The sequence below is a fragment of the Pelobates fuscus genome, chromosome 9 (genome assembly GCF_036172605.1).
Source record: "Pelobates fuscus isolate aPelFus1 chromosome 9, aPelFus1.pri, whole genome shotgun sequence".
Classification (NCBI taxonomy): domain Eukaryota; kingdom Metazoa; phylum Chordata; class Amphibia; order Anura; family Pelobatidae; genus Pelobates; species Pelobates fuscus.
This window is the reverse complement of record NC_086325.1, coordinates 162251666-162266362: the sequence shown is the minus strand read 5'-3', so window position 1 is coordinate 162266362 and position 14697 is coordinate 162251666. Positions and strand designations below refer to the sequence as shown.

Sequence of the window (14697 nt, the reverse complement as noted above, 5' to 3'; positions counted from 1 at the left end):
CTCTTATTTGAGTTTGGTTGTGAACTTGTATCTCTTGGACGTGACCTGTTCCTTGGATTCGGGGGTCTTCGTCTGTTTACTGGTTGTTGGTCCTGATCTGACCAATCTGTTTCCCCAGATGATGATCCCCTAGAGTTATTTCTGCGTTTGATGTTGGTTTGCCTAAAGATATTACCGTTTTTGAAATCTTTATAATCTCTTTGAAATTTGTTATGTTTTTTCGTTTTCAGATGTTGTTTGTAATTGACAATGTTTTGCTGTAGTTTGATTTCCATGGACGGATATAGGTCATCAGTCTTATGGTTTTTGATTTGAGTAATCTCGCTCTTCAGTTTTAGGTTGCAGGCTTCGAAGTTGCCAGTTTCTAATTTAACCAAGAAGTCCATCAATTTAAACGAGCAGCTTAGTAGGATTGAGTTCCATTCGCCAAGCTGTTCCTCGGTTTGGACTTTATCTGGCAATAGGATTTCAGGGCGTAAGCCTCTCGGTACTAGCTTTTGTTCTAAGTACTGTTTGAGGCTAGTTAGTTCCCAGAAACTTTTTATTTGTTCCTGGTATGTTTTTTGAATTTCGAAAAATGCCGAGTTAATGTTATCCTTGCTGATGCCATGCGAGGATAAAGGGTTGGTCGAAAACACGTTAATGATTTCCTCTTGGCCTAGATTAGGGTCGCCTAGTTTGTCAAGGAGGTCAGTCATTAGTGAGGATAAGGTTAGGGATAGTAGGACACGAAGACAAATGATTGGAGAGACACACTACCACCATTGATCTCTATGTGGAAAGGCTTGTTAGCATGGCCAAAATTGGTATTAAAACCTAAGGTTAACGTAATAAAGAAGTGGGTTGGCCCATGAGATTATCCAGTGTGGCCGGACAAGGAGGGGGTAACCCTCAAGGTATAGAATGCAAAGGGAGAGAGAGTTGTCCTTATGATGTTCCTAATATAGGGATGTTAATTACAGAAAAGATCTTCCTAGTTTGTTTAGGAACCAAGGTATTCTTAGGGTAAAGCGCCCAAAAGAGTTAGGTGTACTGAAAAAACGTTAAAAACTTGATACTTTAATGGGGGGATAGACGATCCTAACATAAACATTCACCGATTTAAAAGTCTCAGTAGGATGCTGGCTAGCTCTTGACTAGTGTCCAGACTTACTTTCACAAGACAAATCGGGGTGTATAGGTAGGGGGGTAAACATAGAGGGAAAAGACACAACATAAAATGTGGACACAAGTTGTATGATAGTCCAACTTTGTGCGTACAGATATCGTTATTTCTATAGTGTAGGTCTACTCGTGAAGTAACTTATTTTACTGTACTTCAAGTTGTGTGATAGTCCAACTTTGTGCGTGCAGATATCGTTATTCCTATAGTATAAGTCTACTCGTGGAATAACTTGTTTTACTGTACTTCAAATGGGTACAAGTGTCAACATAATATCGTTATTCCTGTAGTGTGGGTCTACTCGTGGAGTAACTTATTTGCTGTACTTCAAATGGATACAAGTGTTTAGCATAATGCACTTGTAACCAATTATATGTATCAATACAAGTTCCGGATGAGGTCGTGTCAATAAACCTTGCCCGAGAACATGTATATCACTACTTCCTTGTACTTCAGTTTCAGTGGATACACAGGTACAAGTCACCATGTGTGGTATAATACGTTTCTAACCAGGTAACTCTGTCACCATGTGTTATGGTTAAATGATTACCGATGTCAAATCACCCTATATAACACAATGCAATCTTAGCCACAATTATTTTTGTCAACATGTGTGCTGGATGAGGCAGTTTCAGAACACAGTTATGTGGTTGCTTTCTTTTCCCATTAACCTCTAAGGATTAGCTCGTTCTAGGCCGTAAGTGGCTATTGGAGGAGAATGCTTAGTTACTGTTCTCTCCGGAGAAAGGGTCGTCTCAACTGGGGAGTAAAAGAGAGATTTGGCTACATGTCCGGTTTCCCGAGACTAAGCGGTGTTTGGGAGATGTTGATGACACTCAATTGGCCAACGCACGAGGTATCGTCGTCTCCCAGTTCAGAGAGATCTGTGGATTAGATAACCACTTAAGTGCTGACGGGTGTTTCTCTCGTGATGGGCAAGTAGCGGGGAGTGGGCGCTGGAAAGTGATCAGATGTTTAGTCTGGTCGGTGTGCCGTATCTCTTGCTAGGTTGCCTCTTAAGTTAGTGCCTGCCGTTACGGATACCAATAGCAATCATATACCGTTTAGCGGCTAGGCGGGCTGCCCAATTATTCCCGTCAAATTTTCTCCTACAGCTAATCGTGGAGGTTTTAAAGAGGAGAAAGAAAGATGCCTTCAAGGGCACCTGGTTATAGTAAAGCAAGAGTGAAGGTGATTTGCTAGTGAGTCAAGTAACTTCGTGGTAGAAGTAGCGGTAGTGAAGTAATTAAATAGTATTAAAGACCAACAGTCGGTCAATCTATTATTCTGCACTGTTTTTCGCTGGCCCAAGTACCCTGATGCCTTGGTCGGTATCGCAAACAAATAAAGAGTTTGTTTGGAGTTAGTCTCAGGAGTAGTTGGGTATATAGCATAGTTTAGAATAATGTCGGAGGAACCCGACGCGCGTTTCGCCCTGTTTAGGGGCTCGTCAGGGGGAAATGACTCCCTCCACTGGTGGAGTTTATAAATCCCGCCCAGGCAGCTGATTGGTCGAATTTCGGCTGTCAGGGAATGAGAGACTACGGTGGCTCAGTAGAGTCAAAATTGTTAGTTTAATTTAAAGACACAAAATTGCCGAAATTTCTTGTGTACAATTGGTTTTCAAATTCGTCACTGCGATTAGGAGCATGTCAGTATAGTGTCAAGAAAGGGAAGTTGTGCTCTATAGCAAATAAGGGATGATTAGTTTGTCTCTTCCTTGAGAATATATTATTTATGTGTACTGATATGTGCTCAATTCGTCATTGTCTCTTAATAGAGTGCTGGTTTAGATATTGTCCATCTATGAGATGATACAATAGGATTACAGGGGATGATCTTTTCGGATTGGTTCAATATGGGGATCAAATGGTGGTATTATTCCGGTATTTCTGAGAATAATGTCAGTCCACAGGGTAATTTTGTTATCACAATCTAATGTGTGGGAGCATACAAATGTGTAAGGGCACCATTTGGAGTGTTCCCAATTACTGGTGAAAGACCCAGTGGGTAGAGAGCAATTATTGGTTATACACCGTTGTCTAAGGTCACTGGTGAATAAAAGGTGTGTAATTAAAGTCTTCGTTTAGGCCATGAGGGGCTAGAGTTTTAAAGGTGAAGATCCAGAGAGATTCTTTTTGTAGGAGGATTTTATTGAAGTCACCTTTCCTCGGATTGGGCATCAATTTCTCGATTGCCTGAAATCGTAGATTATCGCTATTTCCATTGTGAAAGTTGACAATGTGTCGCGCTACTGTGGTTGGGGTAACAGTGTTTTTGATCGAGTTGATATGCTGCAAGACCCTTCTTCTGAACTGTTGGAAGGTCTTGCCTATGTACTGAATACCACAACTACATGTGATGAGGTATATCAGGCGGGTGGTGCCACAGTTTATCAAGGCGTTGGTAACTACCTTGACTTGTGTTTGAGTGGAGATTACTGCTTTAGTGGGTAAGATGTACTGGCAGGCCTTGCAGTGGCCGCACTTGTAGGTGCCTTTTAACTCAGAGAGCCAGTTTGATGGTGCTGAAGGGGAGGAGAGGTGACTGTGAACCAACTGGTCCTGTAAGTTGGGTGGTCTCCGTGCTGTCAGGGATGGGTGGCTGGGTAGTATTTTTTGAAGGGCCGGATCATGTCGTAGAATGGGCCAATTCCTTTTGAAAATATTTGTCATACAGTCCCAACCTTGGTCAAAGGTGGCAATGCAGCGGGGGGTCCTTGAGTCCTGTGTAGGTCTAGTGAAGTGGAGACTCGTGTGACGATCGGTACCACTGGCTCGTTGAAAAGCCCGCTTAAGAACCCGATTAGGGTATTGGAGTTCCTTAAAGCGGGATTTGAGGAGTTGGCATTCCTTATAGAAGGTCTCATCTTTTGAGCAGTTCCGTCTCGCCCTTAAGTACTGACCATATGGAATAGATGCTTTGAGTCTATAAGGATGGTGGCTGGTCCAATGTAATAGGCTATTTGTGGATGTTTCTTTTCTGAACAGTTCGGTCTGAATTGTTCCGTCTTGTTCCAAGATGATCTTGAGGTCCAAGAACACTAGCTGGTGCTCGTCAATCACGTGTGTCAAGCCCCTAAACAGGGCGAAACGCGCGTCGGGTTCCTCCGACATTATTCTAAACTATGCTATATACCCAACTACTCCTGAGACTAACTCCAAACAAACTCTTTATTTGTTTGCGATACCGACCAAGGCATCAGGGTACTTGGGCCAGCGAAAAACAGTGCAGAATAATAGATTGACCGACTGTTGGTCTTTAATACTATTTAATTACTTCACTACCGCTACTTCTACCACGAAGTTACTTGACTCACTAGCAAATCACCTTCACTCTTGCTTTACTATAACCAGGTGCCCTTGAAGGCATCTTTCTTTCTCCTCTTTAAAACCTCCACGATTAGCTGTAGGAGAAAATTTGACGGGAATAATTGGGCAGCCCGCCTAGCCGCTAAACGGTATATGATTGCTATTGGTATCCGTAACGGCAGGCACTAACTTAAGAGGCAACCTAGCAAGAGATACGGCACACCGACCAGACTAAACATCTGATCACTTTCCAGCGCCCACTCCCCGCTACTTGCCCATCACGAGAGAAACACCCGTCAGCACTTAAGTGGTTATCTAATCCACAGATCTCTCTGAACTGGGAGACGACGATACCTCGTGCGTTGGCCAATTGAGTGTCATCAACATCTCCCAAACACCGCTTAGTCTCGGGAAACCGGACATGTAGCCAAATCTCTCTTTTACTCCCCAGTTGAGACGACCCTTTCTCCGGAGAGAACAGTAACTAAGCATTCTCCTCCAATAGCCACTTACGGCCTAGAACGAGCTAATCCTTAGAGGTTAATGGGAAAAGAAAGCAACCACATAACTGTGTTCTGAAACTGCCTCATCCAGCACACATGTTGACAAAAATAATTGTGGCTAAGATTGCATTGTGTTATATAGGGTGATTTGACATCGGTAATCATTTAACCCTAACACATGGTGACAGAGTTACCTGGTTAGAAACGTATTATACCACACATGGTGACTTGTACCTGTGTATCCACTGAAACTGAAGTACAAGGAAGTAGTGATATACATGTTCTCGGGCAAGGTTTATTGACACGACCTCATCCGGAACTTGTATTGATACATATAATTGGTTACAAGTGCATTATGCTAAACACTTGTATCCATTTGAAGTACAGCAAATAAGTTACTCCACGAGTAGACCCACACTACAGGAATAACGATATTATGTTGACACTTGTACCCATTTGAAGTACAGTAAAACAAGTTATTCCACGAGTAGACTTATACTATAGGAATAACGATATCTGCACGCACAAAGTTGGACTATCACACAACTTGAAGTACAGTAAAATAAGTTACTTCACGAGTAGACCTACACTATAGAAATAACGATATCTGTACGCACAAAGTTGGACTATCATACAACTTGTGTCCACATTTTATGTTGTGTCTTTTCCCTCTATGTTTACCCCCCTACCTATACACCCCGATTTGTCTTGTGAAAGTAAGTCTGGACACTAGTCAAGAGCTAGCCAGCATCCTACTGAGACTTTTAAATCGGTGAATGTTTATGTTAGGATCGTCTATCCCCCCATTAAAGTATCAAGTTTTTAACGTTTTTTCAGTACACCTAACTCTTTTGGGCGCTTTACCCTAAGAATACCTTGGTTCCTAAACAAACTAGGAAGATCTTTTCTGTAATTAACATCCCTATATTAGGAACATCATAAGGACAACTCTCTCTCCCTTTGATTTGAGTATGAGTGTAGTGATTGTCCAGCAATCCACACATTAGTGAATAATTGTTAGTGAGTTGTTGTGGGATTGCCTCTTATCTAATACAACTCATCTTTTATATTCTGCATTTCAAAAAGTCATAGTTTGATATACAAGCTACTTTATATCTACTGTTACGCGCTGTTTAAAAGACATTATCAGCTTGCAATGTGTGCCAAAGATTCCTGCAATCCATTCTGCTATGTGGTTTGTTCGTGCATTAAGTGCTATCTTGTTGTCAGTTATCAAGATACTTTATGTTTAAAGATGTAAATGTCTTAATAACTTACTGCTTACATTCCTTGAAATCCTAAACGTAAATTTTGTGAGATAGGTACACGGTGAATAGGTTGTAGGAGAACACATGTCTGTCAGGTTGAATATTTCACACTTTCCTGCTGCTCACCTTAAAAGGGACTCTAAGCCCAAGAAAAAACACTGGGACATACAGACTGTCCCTGCAGGGTACTTGTTTGTATTCCTAACCTTAGACTGTCCCTGCAGGGTACTTGTTTGTATTCCTAACCTTAGACTGTCCGTGCAGGGTACTTGTTTGTATTCCTAACCTTAAACTGTCCCTGCAGGGTACTTGTTTGTATTCCTAACCTTGGACTGTCCCTGCAGGGTACTTGTTTGTATTCCTAACCTTGGACTGCCCCTATAGGGTACTTGTTTGTATTCCTAACCTTGGACTGTCCCTATAGGGTACTTGTTTGTATTCCTAACCTTAGACTGTCCCTGCAGGGTTCTTGATTGTATTCCTAGCCTTAGACTGTCCCTGTAGGGTACTTGTTTGTATTCCTGACCTTAGACAGTCCCTGCAGGGTACTTGTTTGTATTCCTAACCTTAAACTGTCCCTGCAGGGTACTTGTTTGTATTCCTAACCTTGGACTGTCCCTGCAGGGTACTTGTTTGTATTCCTAACCTTGGACTGCCCCTATAGGGTACTTGTTTGTATTCCTAACCTTGGACTGTCCCTATAGGGTACTTGTTTGTATTCCTAACCTTAGACTGTCCCTGCAGGGTTCTTGATTGTATTCCTAGCCTTAGACTGTCCCTGTAGGGTACTTGTTTGTATTCCTGACCTTAGACTGTCCCTGCAGGGTACTTGTTTGTATTCCTAACTTTATACTGTCCTTGCAGGGTACTTGTTTATACTCCTAACCTTGGACTGTCCCTGTAGGGTACTTGTTTGTATTCCTAACCTTGGACTGTCCCTGTAGGGTACTTGATTGTATTCCTAACCTTAGACTGTCCCTGCAGGGTACTTGTTTGTATTCCTAACCTTGGACTGTCCCTATAGGGTACTTGTTTGTATTCCTAACCTTAGACTGTCCCTGCAGGGTACTTGTTTGTATTCCTAACCTTAAACTGTCCCTGCAGGGTACTTGTTTGTATTCCTAACCTTGGACTGTCCCTATAGGGTACTTGTTTGTATTCCTAACCTTAGACTGTCCGTGCAGGGTACTTGTTTGTATTCCTAACCTTAAACTGTCCCTGCAGGGTACTTGTTTGTATTCCTAACCTTGGACTGTCCCTGCAGGGTACTTGTTTGTATTCCTAACCTTGGACTGCCCCTATAGGGTACTTGTTTGTATTCCTAACCTTGGACTGTCCCTATAGGGTACTTGTTTGTATTCCTAACCTTAGACTGTCCCTGCAGGGTTCTTGATTGTATTCCTAACCTTAGACTGCCCCTGCAGGGTACTTGTTTGTATTCCTAACCTTAGACTGTCCCTGCAGGGTACTTGTTTCTATTCCTAACCTTACACTACCCCTGTAGGGTACTTGTTTGTATTCCTAAACTTAGTCTGTCCCTGCAGGGTACTTGTTTGTATTCCTAACCTTAGACTGTCCCTGTAGGGTACTTGTTTGTATTCCTGACCTTAGACAGTCCCTGCAGGGTACTTGTTTGTATTCCTAACCTTAGACTGTCCCTGCAGGGTACTTGTTTGTATTCCTAACTTTATACTGTCCTTGCAGGGTACTTGTTTATACTCCTAACCTTGGACTGTCCCTGTAGGGTACTTGTTTGTATTCCTAACCTTGGACTGTCCCTGTAGGGTACTTGATTGTATTCCTAACCTTAGACTGTCCCTGCAGGGTACTTGTTTGTATTCCTAACCTTAGACTGTCCCTGCAGGGTACTTGTTTGTATTCCTAACCTTGGACTGTCCCTATAGGGTACTTGTTTGTATTCCTAACCTTAGACTGTCCCTGCAGGGTACTTGTTTGTATTCCTAACCTTACACTGCTCCTGCAGGGTACTTGTTTGTATTCCTAACCTTAGACTGTCCCTGCAGGGTACTTGTTTGTATTCCTAACCTTACACTGCTCCTGCAGGGTACTTGTTTGTATTCCTAACCTTAGACTGTCCCTGCAGGGTACTTTTTGTATTCCTAACCTTAGACTGTCCCTGCAGGGTACTTGTTTCTATTCCTAACCTTACACTACCCCTGTAGGGTACTTGTTTGTATTCCTAAACTTAGTCTGTCCCTGCAGGGTACTTGTTTGTATTCCTAACCTTAGACTGTCCCTGCAGGGTACTTGTTTGTATTCCTAACCTTAGACTGTCCCTGCAGGGTACTTGTTTGTATTCCTAACTTTATACTGTCCCTGCAGGGTACTTGTTTATACTCCTAACCTTGGACTGTCCCTGTAGGGTACTTGATTGTATTCCTAACCTTAGACTGTCCCTGCAGGGTACTTTTTGTATTCCTAACCTTAGACTGTCCCTGCAGGGTACTTTTTGTATTCCTAACCTTACACTACCCCTGTAGGGTACTTGTTTGTATTCCTAAACTTAGTCTGTCCCTGCAGGGTACTTGTTTGTATTCCTAACCTTAGACTGTCCCTGCAGGGTACTTGTTTGTATTCCTAACCTTACACTGCTCCTGCAGGGTACTTGTTTGTATTCCTAACCTTAGACTGTCCCTGCAGGGTACTTGTTTGTATTCCTAACCTTACACTGCTCCTGCAGGGTACTTGTTTGTATTCCTAACCTTAGACTGTCCCTGCAGGGTACTTTTTGTATTCCTAACCTTAGACTGTCCCTGCAGGGTACTTGTTTCTATTCCTAACCTTACACTACCCCTGTAGGGTACTTGTTTGTATTCCTAAACTTAGTCTGTCCCTGCAGGGTACTTGTTTGTATTCCTAACCTTAGACTGTCCCTGTAGGGTACTTGTTTGTATTCCTAACCTTAGACTGTCCCTGCAGGGTACTTGTTTGTATTCCTAACCTTAGACTGTCCCTGCAGGGTACTTGTTTGTATTCCTAACTTTATACTGTCCCTGCAGGGTACTTGTTTATACTCCTAACCTTGGACTGTCCCTGTAGGGTACTTGATTGTATTCCTAACCTTAGACTGTCCCTGCAGGGTACTTTTTGTATTCCTAACCTTAGACTGTCCCTGCAGGGTACTTGTTTCTATTCCTAACCTTACACTACCCCTGTAGGGTACTTGTTTGTATTCCTAAACTTAGTCTGTCCCTGCAGGGTACTTGTTTGTATTCCTAACCTTAGACTGTCCCTGCAGGGTACTTGTTTGTATTCCTAACCTTGGACTGTCCCTGCAGGGTACTTGTTTGTATTCCTAACCTTAGACTGTCCCTGCAGGGTACTTTTTGTATTCCTAATCTTAGTGTGTTCCATTAAATCAATTCCCAGTTGTGTTTCAGAGAGTCCAAGCTAGCACAGTGATAGTTAAACCATCCATTTATTTGGTCACTGAGTTAAGCCCTCTTGAACTCTTCCCTCTTGAACTCTTCATTTGTATCTGATTCTGAATTTGTACAGTCCTCAACTAGTGAGACCATTTTGTTTAGATTACGCCTTCACACAATAGAGATATTTATTAAGTGTCTGTTCTAAAAATCGGTGCAAAAATGTAAAAGGGGAGAATTCATGATTAAAATGTGCCTGCTGGTTTCCATGGTGATTGCACCACTTCTAGTAGTTCAGACAACTTTTTAAAATGGAAAACTTTGATAAATATCGCCCAAGGTGCTCTACCCATTAGGGGGTTACAGATCGAGAGGGCATGGAAGAGACTTCCGTTTATGGGTATATATTTCGAACAGCGCATGTCATTGAATGGTCTTCTAATCTCCCCACAGGGGTCTTTGCAGAAATTGGTCTTTGTAATGGGAGATCCGGGAGCTGCTAAACGGTTCTGCAAAGATTATAACCAAACCTGCTTGAGTAACTTCCCCGCAGAACCTCTCTTAAACCTGTCTCGCAGTGAACGGGGGAGACGTCTGGATCCAGCTTTTAAGGTAATTAAGGGCATGATAAAAGTGATTATTTTTCTACCTGTAATTTACTACAGTAGCGGCAGGGGCGTATTAGCCGCGAGGCAAACAAGGCATTTGCCTTGGGCGGCATTTTCCAGGGGGCGGCAAAAAACGCCGCCCCCAAATGCCCAGGGCAAATGTCTTGTTAGCCTCGCGGCTAACTGACATGCTGGGCGGCCGGCGAGGGAACACTTCCTCTGAGCTCTCTGCTCAGCTCCCTCGCGCGCCGCCCGCAGAGTGAGGCTGGAAGGCGGAGCCGGAATATGACGTCATATTCCGGCTCCCAGTCTCACTCTGCGGGCGGCGCGCGAGGGAGCTGAGCAGAGAGCTCAGAGGAAGTGTTCCCTCGCCGGCCGCGCCGCCCAGCAGCCACTGGACCACCAGGGAAACACACCTCTGCAGAGACACCCCCCCCCCCAGCATTCCCAAAGGTAAGGAGGCTGGGGGGGGGGGGTGTTTAAATAAATTAAAAAAAAATTTTAATGTGGGTGAGTGTGTGAGTGTGAGAGTGAGTCTGTGAGTGTGAGAGTGAGTCTGTGAGTGTGAGAGTGAGTCTGTGAGTGTGAGTCTGTGAGTGTCTGTGAGAGTGTCTGTGTCTGTGAGAGTGTGACTGTGACTGAGAGTGACTGTGAGAGTGTCTGTGTCTGAGAGTGTGACTGTGACTGAGAGTGACTGTGAGAGTGTCTGTGACTGTGAGAGTGTCTGTGACTGTGACTGAGTGACTGTGAGAGTGTCTGTGACTGTGAGAGTGTGTCTGACTGTGTGTGTGTGTGACTGTGTGTGTGTCTGTTAGTGTGTGTGTATCTGTCAGTGAATGTGTGTGTGTGTGTATTTAGAATGCGGGGCGGGGGGAAGGGTTGGGTGGGGTGGCGCGGGGGGGGGGGGGGGGGGGGGAGGGGGGGGGGGAGGGGGGCGCCTGATTTTGTCCTGCCTAGGGCAGCACAAAACCAGAATACACCACTGAGTAGCGGATACCATAGCTTCCCATCAGAACATCAATGAACTAACCTTGTATGCGGGTAAATCAATCTCGAACAGTGCAGTTAATTTGCATATAGGGTCAGGTTGGGGAAGTCACAGTGGGGGGTGGGCTAAACATATATCTATATATAGACATAGCAGAAATGACCGCACTCCAAGGAATTTGCAGAGATTTTCAAAAAATTTAACTTTTATTCAATCCATTTAAAAAGTCAACGTTTCAGCTCCCACATGGAGCTTTCATCAGGACAAAACAGATGTTTCTAGCAAATATTATATATATTACGTCTTCATTTAATCTTACCTTTCCTAGAGGACAAAATTTACATTTTATTTAACTGAATCTTACGTTAAACTATAGGTTTATCAACTGAACTGTGAATTGTAGTAAATTGAAAACTGAATTGTAAAATTCAGGCTAAAACAACAAAAACTGAGCTGGAATTTTTACCCGCGTTTTGCCATTAAGGTATCATTATATACATTTAACTGTTTCGTGAACATACCCCGTAGTTTAAATAATAAGTAGAAATGTAAATGTCTTTGCACCAAAGTTTTGACTTTTCAACAGATTATTTTATGATTTTATTTGAAAGCATTTTACAGACACTTAGTGCTGTTGTGCAGGAGAACCCCTGTCCTGTATCTGTAGAATGGTGTGAATATAATTGCCATGCAATCCAATATGGTATCTCTATTGGGGAGAATATAGGTTCCGTGTGATCCAACGCATTTCAGCGCTCATTGTCATAATATCTTTAGGGAGATATCTGTCCTGCTTTAAGATGGGAGGGGGAGTAAGTATGGTGGGGGGGTAAGTCAGGTTGGCAGTTGCAAGCTGAATTCTGGGGAACGTTCTAAGTGGAAGACGCCAGCAGTAAGATTCAGCTTGTTCCATTTTAGAATGTTGCCCCTGAATAGCTCCTATTAATTCATTCTTCACTGAAGCACTTTTTCATCTCAATAAACCTCATCTAATGTGTCTTTTCCACTTCACATCACTTGTCTTTTGTAGATACCTAAGTAGTTTGGATGACAGATTGCTAAAATACGTTAATAAAGGAAAGTACCGTTTTAGGTTAGAACTTCTTTTTAGCTGCTAAATCAAACAGCATGGACTGAACACATGGCCCTCTCTACCCACATGTATTCCATTTGTCGAGGTGAATTTCTTTTCCATCACACCTGCCCTCGGCTGGAATCCTGCGTTGCAGTTCTTCTAAGGATAAACTGCAGAAATCGCGGCAGAGTGGACACAGATGTACCGAATGTTTTCAATTTAATATATAACATCCCTTGAACCTAATACTTTTATTTCCTGCTCTTTGACTTTCTCTAAAAATGTGTTAAAGTAAAATGTTTCAAAACCGTTTTAAAGCATTGCTGAAATGTGCTCGGTCCACATCCGCACTGCTGCCATCATTCAATATTAACGCTATAGGTATACGCCAGTTGTTTGCCAGTTGATCCTAGACACAACCTAATGAGGAGCTTATTGATCATTCTTGTGACCAAGTCAAAGGGTTCTCAAACTATTAGAATGATATGTTTTGGTTGGCATAACCTTGCTGACACGGTGCACTTTCATAAAAATAAATAAATAAACTTGCGTTAGATTCTGCATCGAGGACATTGTTTGAGGAGAGAATTATGTAAGGAGGACTGAGGGATTACTTAGAATGACATGAAGGGGCGGACTGTGCCTCCATTGGACGTTTGTCTCCATAATGGCACAGAGTTCACATTATCTGCCTTAAGCTCTCATTCTTGTCCACCAATGACGCTGAGTTACACCTCTGGCTGAATAAGTAATTACCTCTGTATGTGCAGTGTTTCTGACTGAAGTGGTCATGGTGTTTGAAGTAACCCTTTACGTCCCTTCCTCCACTGTTAGGTTAATGTTTATTGCTTTGAGAAATATTTGAAGATAAAAAGCCTTAAAGAAAAAAAAAATTAGATTTTATATTTGTAAACACCTGGTTACCACTAGACAATTGTTAAAGAGATACTATAGGCACCCAGGCCATTTCATCTCATTGAAGTGGTGTGGGTGCAGTGTCCCTGTTCCCCTTAGTCCTGCATGATGTAAATCATTGCAGTTTTAGAGAAACTCAAATGTTTTTATCGCTTCTGAAACGATGCTGGACGTACTCACACATTGCATTGTCCACCCTACGTGCCACACATTGACGACGGGTGGAAGGCCCTTAATCATAACGGGGTTGTGCTTTCTTACGGGGAAGGTCTAATGCCCATGTGGCACTCGCCGCAAATGCACATTAGGTCTCCTAATCGGTTGACGTCAGAGGAGGACAGAGGGACACTATATTGTTATTATTATTTATAACAAATTCCATGGCGCTGTACAATAGGTAGACTAACAGACAAGTAATTGCAACAAGATGAGCTGAACGCACAGGAACAGAGGGTATAGAGGGCCCTGCTCAAACAAGCTTACCGTCCTAACACTAATTTAGTCCTCAAATTATTTTGATTGATTATTGGTGTGTTTAAGTACAATTTTAAAAAGTATGTAAGGTTTTACTTTGCTTGTTTAATTAATTATATATTCACTTTATGATTAACTAATGAATAAAATATGTTACACCAGATTTGACCTTAAAAGCCACGGGATCCAATATTTCCAAACGTTTGGTGACATATTGTCTCCACATCTGCATGTCTTTTATAGCAATTGTTTCTTGAGGGGCTCCCTCCCAGCACATCTCTACTCTCCCTAAACCAGGAAAGCCAGCTGTCGTATGTAAAAACTTTCGACCCATTTTATTATTGAACTGCGATGCCAAGATTTATGCCAAATTAATCAGTAATAGATTGACCCCGTTGCTCCCTCGGCTGATAAATAATGATCAGTCCGGATTTATAAAGGGAAGCCAAGGTTCTGATAATTCGATGAAAATTTTGAATATGTTGCACTCAATAGATAGGGATTCTGTCGGGGGCCTTTTTTTTGCGCTGGATGCTGAGAAAAAATTTAGAATTTCCCATGGAGATGATACGAGGATTGATGGCCCTTTACTCTAATCCCTCCACCAAAGTATCTCACGCTGGGTTTTTGTCTAAAAAACTTGACCTAACCAATGGTACTAGCCAGGGGCGTCCCCTGGCACCCCTTTTATATATACTTTCCTTGGAAACATTAGCAGCGAAAATTAGATCCCATGAAGGCATCCGGGTACAAGACTAGGAATATTGCTTGGCCCTGTTTGCGGACAATGTCTTTATTGCTCTGTCCGATCCTGAGAAATCCCTTTAGCTGATTATGAAACTACTGGATACTTATGGTATGATTTAATTTTACAAGGTAAACCAGGATAAAACCCAGGCTCTCCTAGTAAAATTACAAAGGACGGGGATTACGTTGTTGCAAGTATCATACCCTTATGTATCTGGGAGTTAAGATTACCACATCTATAGCGAATGTAATAAAGTATA

General features: G+C 42.5%; 1 protein-coding gene across 1 annotated transcript in view; it reads left to right on the top strand.

Annotated features, from left to right (window-relative positions):
- The window catches only part of LOC134573271 (collagen alpha-1(I) chain-like), a 196441-nt gene that overhangs the window by 109333 nt on the left and 72411 nt on the right, over positions 1-14697 (top strand). The window contains exon 5 of the mRNA XM_063432922.1: positions 10084-10242. Within this exon, the coding sequence (XP_063288992.1) occupies positions 10084-10242 (159 nt within the window). The remainder of the gene's footprint in view (positions 1-10083; positions 10243-14697) is intronic.